Source organism: Osmerus eperlanus, chromosome 2 (assembly GCF_963692335.1).
Source record: "Osmerus eperlanus chromosome 2, fOsmEpe2.1, whole genome shotgun sequence".
NCBI classification, from domain to species: domain Eukaryota; kingdom Metazoa; phylum Chordata; class Actinopteri; order Osmeriformes; family Osmeridae; genus Osmerus; species Osmerus eperlanus.
This window is the reverse complement of record NC_085019.1, coordinates 1,220,799-1,228,811: the sequence shown is the minus strand read 5'-3', so window position 1 is coordinate 1,228,811 and position 8,013 is coordinate 1,220,799. Positions and strand designations below refer to the sequence as shown.

The window sequence follows — 8,013 nt, the reverse complement described above, 5'->3', positions numbered from 1 at the left end:
TCTCTCTCCTGTTCATCCCCCTCTCCCCTGTCCCAGGGCTCTTCTTCTCTCTCTCCCTCTACCCGGCCCCTCCATAGTAGTCTCTCTCTCTTTCTCTCCCCCACGCCCAATCCCCCTCTAAAGATCTCTCTCTCTCTCCCCCACTCCTTTGTCCCAGTGTCTCCCTATATCTCCCCCCCCTCTCCCTCTCTCTCCCTCTCCCTCTCCCCCCCCCCCCCCCCTCTCCCTCTCTCTCCCACTCCCGTATCCTACAGGGTCCTTTTGGCTTCTCTGGAGCTGCATTGATTGTTTATCCCCTACTGGAGGTCATCTCAGGTGAACGCTTCTCCTTCTCTGCACATCTGGGACCTGCCCGGCCGTCAGATCAGCGGCGTGTCCAGTGGGTGAACCAAGGATGGAAGGTAGGCAGTTTTTGGAAAATTCAACCGCTGTCTTCCTGGTTTGAGAATGAGGTCAGAGTTCAGGCGGATGGCCTGGTGCACCATGGGAATGCAGCTCCTGCGTCTGGGGTTCATCACAGCTGGTTTACACACACACACACACACTGACGCGCATGCATGCATAAACACACACAAAGGCAGCAGAGATGTTGTGCGCCAACCCTTCCCAGCACCGCTCCCAGCTGAGTGTATGAGAGTATGAAAACCCATGTCAGAGGAGAACTGGGACACAAGATCATCAGCTCCTTAATCACCTTCTCTCTGTATCTCTCCCTCTCTCCCTCTCTCCCTCTCTCTCTCTCTCTCTCTCTCTCTTCCTCCCATTCCCTCGGTCTCTCTCTCTTTCTCTGTCTGTGTCTCTCTCCCCCTCCATCTGTCACTCTTCGTATCGTAAGTCTTCTCTCTCCGTCTGTCTGGCACAGTCTCACTCTGTCTCTTCCTCTCACTCTCTCCATCTGTCTGGCAGTCTCACTCTGTCTCTTCCTCTCACTCTCTCCGTCTGTCTGGCACAGTCTCACTCTGTCTCTTCCTCTCACTCGCTCGTTCTCCTTACCCAGGTGTATCCCACAACTGTTGGATTGAGTACCAATTGTTTTTCTCTGGACAAACTATTTTAGTTTCCTGGTCATTTGGACCAAGTCTACTGGGTAAGGTTGGGGCTTCACACAGAAGGAGGGGGGGGAGAGGAAGGGGGAGAGGAGGAGGGGGGAGAGGAGGGGGGAGAGGAGGGGGGGGAGAGGAAGGGGGAGAGGAGGAGGGGGGAGAGGAGGGGGGAGACTTCAAGTAGCAGACATCCACTGCAGGAAGTCTAGGATCAGAAATGCAGAGTTCTAACAGTGTTTAGTCAACAGTCAAAGAACAGTCTGTATTTAGCAGACACATCGCAAACACCTTAGCTACTAGGCACATCAGGGAACCCACAAAGATGAGTACAGTGCAACAATAACATCTCACTACCTCACTTCCTGTTACAACTTCATGAAGGTGAACACAGAAGTACAGGAGCAGCAGGAGAGGTTGGAGAGGTCGAAGGTCAAAGTTCAAGGGTCAAAGGTCATGGGAATCTGGCTGTGTGGGTGAGAGATGGAGCTGCTTCCGTTCTCTTGTCTCTGGCTCTCTGTACTGGTAACACACACACACATACACACACACACACACATACACACAGACACATACACACACATACACACATACACACACATACACAAACAAACACACATGCACAGACATGTATTTGCACATGCAAAGTTCACATTGGGCCAGGCAAACACACACACAAACAAGTCTCTTACACACATAAACACACACAGACACAAGTACTACATCAGGCTAGGTCTGGTTTCATAGAGCCTCACTCCATCATAATAAACCATGTACAGCCACAAGCTGTCCTCAATCTCTCTCTCTCTCTCTCTATCCCTTTCTCTCTCTCTCTCTCTCTCTCTCTCTCTCTCTCTCGTGTGTGTGCTTGTGTGTGTGTGCTTCAAAGGATCTCATCCTCCATCCCTCTGTTTTATTCCACCCCTCATCCTCTCATCTTCTCTTCCTTGTTGTCAAGATAAGGAAATGTGGAACTATCGATCTCACACTTTCCTGTGCAGGTGGAGTTATTGCTCCCCGTTAACCCCGCCACTTATCAGGACCTGCCCTCTGAACTCTGAACCTTGACCTCTAGAGAGCTCCTATTGATTGCATATGAAAGCCAAGCTATGGATTGATTGGTCGCTTTATGTGCACACATACAGACACACACGAGTGCTGAGTGTGAGCTTTTGAGCGTGTGTGTGTGCATTATGTCTGACTATAGAGTGAGTTCTAAATATTACCGACGCTTCCACCAGAGTGAGTTATTTTTCCAAAACGGAAGCTAACTAGCTTCCGAAGCTAACTAGCTTCTAGTACTCTGTGGGGCCCGCTTTCGAACGATCACATATGTGTGACGCTACTCCTTAACGGGTTAAAGAACTTCTAGTTGATCAAAATAGCAGATAAATACTCGCAGTCTGTTGTGTGTGTGTCTACACTTTCTGTGTTCTGTGTGTGTGTGTGTGTGTGTGTGTGTGTGTGTGTGTGTGTGTGTGTGTGTGTGTGCTGATAGATAATCACAGAACTGGGTGTTCAAAGGCCTCATGTTTCGACTCATCTAGCTGATTACATCAGCAGCTCAGCATCAGACAGCACAGAGAACACTGCTGACAGTACACACACACACACTCACACACACACTCACTCACTCACTCACACACACACACACACACACACACACACACACACACACACACACACACACACACACACACTCACACACACTCACACCCTCACAAGAGTGTATAGCTGCACTTACAGACGCACGCACACACACACTCACACTCTAACACACATTCACACTCACAATAGTGTATAGCTGCACACACATTCACAAACGTACACACAGTTAGTAAAACACCTGCACACACTTGCTATTTACACCTACAACCTATAAACCTATAAACATACACAAACACACACTCAATATAACTGTACTAAAACACACAGATCTTTTGGTTTTCATAACCTTCCTACTGTAATCAAATCTACAGCTACTGAGTCATAGATCTGCTTCCAAATGAGAGAGAGAGAAGAGAGGGGGGCATGGGGCTGGAACATCATTCCTACAGAGGATGTTCATTCAACACTTCAGACAATCCTGTTTAACAAACTCATGCATCTGTGTCTGAACCAACAAGACATACTGACTGTACTCTCTGAGTTACTGCTGTAGAAAAAGGCCACTGTGCTCACTCATGTTGATGTTATTGTAGGAAGTGGTGATTTTACTGAATGTAGCTTTATTGTCAATATAAAAAAAATATAGAAGTAAAAAAATATATTACAATAATCACAAACTTTTAGAAACAAATTACTTTGCTAACATTGTTGAAGAGGTCAAAATATATAATTGCACAGCAGAGAATTCAGAATATTATTATTATATATTATATTAAGTATTATTTACTGCAGCGAGGAACCAATACACAGAGCTATGTTTCTTGTCGCTTTGGATCAATCAAGGGCCACCATCTTACTCTCCCTGGACCAATCACTGTCTCCCGTCAATCAGAGCCCCCCCATTGGGTCCATCAGGGTTGAGAACAGTGTGGGCGTGTGCTTCTGAACTAGGCAACTGGCCTGCCTGCTGAGCCCATCCATCATTCATCAATGCCTGCTTCTGGTTACAGCTTCCTCTAAGCTCTGGGAGGTTCACACACACACACGCACACACACACACACGCACACGCACACACACACACACACACACACACACACATACACAGCACTCACTGGTGGTGTTGTACTGAACTCCGTGGAGGAACTCAGGGCAGGGCAGAGACACTATCTCCCCAGGTCTGCTCCTGGGCCAGCACGTCCCGATGCCATCTATGGACAGCTCACAGAACACACCTGGGGAGGGGGGAGGAGGGGGGCAGGGGGGAGGAGAGGGAGGGAGGGAGAGGGGAGGAGAGGGAGGGAGGGAGAGGGGAGGAGAGGGAGGGAGGGAGAGGGGAGGAGAGGGAGGGGGGAGGCAGGGGGGACAAGAGGGATTAAATACACAGAAGTTTTGGAGCTGTCAGAGACATCATAAGTAGTTTAGATGATGAACACACACACACATACCGTACACACACACATGCACATACAGTATATACACACACACACACACACAGGGTTCTGACCTGGGGTGTTGTTGCTTACAGTGAAGGTCTGATTCCAGAGTAATAGAGTGCGAGCTGAAAGACATGAGAGAACATGTATCACACCTATTAAACCAGCAGACACAGGCACCATCAAGAATAAACACCAAACTTAAAATTATTACTACAAATAACTGTAATAATTGGGTGTGCTCAAGCCTTCGGCGAGAGCACAACCTTTGTTCTCTCACATATATATTATTATTATTATTTTTATTTCTTTTTGCCCCCCTAAAACTCAGTCAATATTTGGCCTACATAGACAACGTAGGTGTCAAAAGTTTCGTCTTGGTAGCGATTGAGTTGCTTGTATTGGGATTTACGTTCCGTTGCACGGTTTAAGTAGAAATGACGTTTTTGTGTCGAAAAGTGAAGCTAACGGTGGCTAACTTGCTAACCACAGTCAATGACGCTACTTACGTCACTAACGTCACGAAAACTCGCGTGACTACCTCTAGCAGAATATTAGTTTAGCAGCTCGTTAACTTCTGGGAGATAGCTAGGCTAACTATAGCTTTACTGCAAGGCAGCTGCAGAAACCCCACAAGCAAAGAGGCCAGGTGATAACTATTTACTAATTTTACTTTGTGATATGACACACAATTGTGATGTGTAATGTACAATATAAGCTGATATTATTAAGGAAGTACATCTACTTTCGGAAACAGTAGTCTACTATGTCACTGAAGTATTAGCATCATGACATTAGCCTGTGTTGCCCGGGCAACACATACTACAGTGGTCTATGATGCATCTGTTTTCAATCGCTAAAATAAACATTCCTCACAAATACATTTTCGTTGTAGGATTTATTATGACATTACATTACAAGTAAACGATTTGTGGGTGAAATTATAATTACCTGTGGTTTCAAACCAGTGTTGCTCACTGCAACGCTGTAGCCTACCCGAGACACTACAAAAACATCTACACAGCTGTACAGTAGGAAGTCAAACGGCGACAGAACATGTTCGGCACTCCCCTTACTTAAACCAAAAGTCTATCTAACTACTAACCTTAACTTCTTTGCCACAGCCTAAACTTTGTCAATCTGTTCATGAAAATAATTAATTTCAGCCTAAACCGTACAACGGAACGTTAAATCCAATTCAACCAACGCAATCGCTACCAAGACGAACGAACACAGGAGTAGTCTAGTACTGTACCGTAGTACCGGGGCAGCTTCTCCACACAGGGCTATATCGCACTTGGCGTTGTTACTGACAATGATCGCTACCACTGAGCTTTTTATGAAAGCGATTTTCCACTAAATAAATGTCAAGCTTATTTACGTTTTTGGGGGCATATTTTCAGTTAGCAGATGGTACTGTTTGAATCGCGATTCCATCTTCTACTGCCGGTAACGTCGTAGAATAATCTTCAAAGGGGGTTCTTTATTCATGAATGAATGCAATATGAGTAGACTAAATTCCTTAAAATATCACGAGAAGGGAAAAACTTAAAAGGACGTTTAAGTCATAGAGATTAGGTCAATTTTTACACCGCTCTGCCAAATGTATTCGTTTTGATTCAACGATGAGGCTGCCTCTTGCAGGGGAAATGAGAAGACATCTATTTCATTCTACACTTCACTCGTATTTTCAGTTGTAAATGAGCAGCAAAAAAAAAAGCTTTTAAATCTATGTAATCTTTATAAATAATAAGTATGCATTTTTATATAAAATATACAGAAATATCAGTTGTAAAAATGTCATTCAAAAACGGACCCCTGTGCAATCGACGCAAGCAAGCACACCCTACAATTTCCCCAGAAATTGTACCCTCTCTAGTTATAATGTATTAATGTATTCATAAACGTGGTTCTCAAACTGCTTTAGTCAGGCTCACCGTTGATTTCAGAAAACAATCCCCACCCCCCTTACCCCCCACCCTCTTACCCCCACCCTCTTACCCCCACCCTCTTACCCCCCACCCTCTTACCCCCACCCCCCTTACCCCCCACCCTCTTACCCCCACCCTCTTACCCCCACCCCCCTTACCCCCCACCCTCTTACCCCCACCCTCTTACCCCCACCCCCCTTACCCCCCACCCTCTTACCCCCACCCTCTTACCCCCCACCCCCCTTACCCCCCACCCTCTTACCCCCACCCTCTTACCCCCACCCCCCTTACCCCCCACCCTCTTACCCCCACCCTCTTACCCCACCCTCTTACCCCCCACCCTCTTACCCCCCACCCTCTTACCCCCACCCTCTTACCCCCCACCCTCTTACCCCCACCCTCTTACCCCCCAACCCTCTTACCCCCCACCCTCTTACCCCCACCCTCTTACCCCCCACCCTCTTACCCCACCCTCTTACCCCCCACCCTCTTACCCCCACCCTCTTACCCCCACCCTCTTACCCCCCACCCGCGTTCTCCACCCACACTACAGCTGCAGGCCACGCCTCCTCCTCTTTAGGCACGCCCCCTCCCCTTTAATGCAAAATGATTGCTTGTATCATGGAGCATTGCGGATAGATCGTGAAATAAATGGGAGAAAAAATAAATGTTCAAATGCCAGGGAGAACTTGTGATCTGTGTTAGGGGTGGAGGCGCAGCATGAGAAGGGGCCTCTGTGTTGCAAGCTGCCTCACGGGACCTGTCCTGGCATCCTGCTCTCTGTGTTCTTCAGTGCTCCTGTCCTGGCATCCTGCTCTCTGTGTTCTTCAGTGCTCCCTGTCCTGGCATCCTGCTCTCTGTGTTCCTCAGTGCTCCCTGTCCTGGCATCCTGCTCTCTGTGTTCTTCAGTGCTCCCTGTCCTGGCATCCTGCTCTCTGTGGTTCCTCAGTGCTCCCTGTCCTGGCATCCTGCTCTCTGTGTTCCTCAGTGCTCCCTGTCCTGGCATCCTGCTCTCTGTGTTCCTCAGTGCTCCCTGTCCTGGCATCCTGCTCTCTGTGTTCCTCAGCGCTCCCTGTCCTGGCATCCTGCTCTCTGTGTTCCTCAGGGCTCCCTGTCCTGGCATCCTGCTCTCTGTGTTCTTCAGTGCTCCCTGTCCTGGCATCCTGCTCTCTGTGTTCCTCAGTGCTCCCTGTCCTGGCATCCTGCTCTCTGTGTTCCTCAGTGCTCCCTGTCCTGGCATCCTGCTCTCTGTGTTCCTCAGTGCTCCCTGTCCTGGCATCCTGCTCTCTGTGTTCCTCAGTGCTCCCTGTCCTGGCATCCTGCTCTCTGTGTTCCTCAGTGCTCCCTGTCCTGGCATCCTGCTCTCTGTGTTCCTCAGTGCTCCCTGTCCTGGCATCCTGCTCTCTGTGTTCCTCAGTGCTCCCTGTCCTGGCATCCTGCTCTCTGTGTTCCTCAGTGCTCCCTGTCCTGGCATCCTGCTCTCTGTGTTCCTCAGTGCTCCCTGTCCTGGCATCCTGCTCTCTGTGTTCCTCAGTGCTCCCTGTCCTGGCATCCTGCTCTCTGTGTTCCTCAGTGCTCCCTGTCCTGGCATCCTGCTCTCTGTGTTCCTCAGCGCTCCCTGTCCTGGCATCCTGCTCTCTGTGTTCCTCAGCGCTCCCTGTCCTGGCATCCTGCTCTCTGTGTTCCTCAGTGCTCCCTGTCCTGGCATCCTGCTCTCTGTGTTCCTCAGCGCTCCCTGTCCTGGCATCCTGCTCTCTGTGTTCCTCAGTGCTCCCTGTCCTGGCATCCTGCTCTCTGTGTTCCTCAGCGCTCCCTGTCCTGGCATCCTGCTCTCTGTGTTCCTCAGTGCTCCCTGTCCTGGCATCCTGCTCTCTGTGTTCCTCAGTGCTCCCTGTCCTGGCATCCTGCTCTCTGTGTTCCTCAGTGCTCCTTGGCCTTGCTCTAACGCCAGCGATGAAAACATACGCTGAACGTGGAGAAAACATCCTGTACTATTTGAA

General features: G+C 48.9%; 1 protein-coding gene across 1 annotated transcript in view; it reads right to left on the bottom strand.

Annotated features, from left to right (window-relative positions):
* The window catches only part of crhr1 (corticotropin releasing hormone receptor 1), a 58,810-nt gene that overhangs the window by 24,549 nt on the left and 26,248 nt on the right, over positions 1-8,013 (bottom strand). The window contains 2 exon segments of the mRNA XM_062478418.1: positions 3,762-3,881; positions 4,154-4,207. Of these exon segments, the coding sequence (XP_062334402.1) occupies positions 3,762-3,881; positions 4,154-4,207 (174 nt within the window).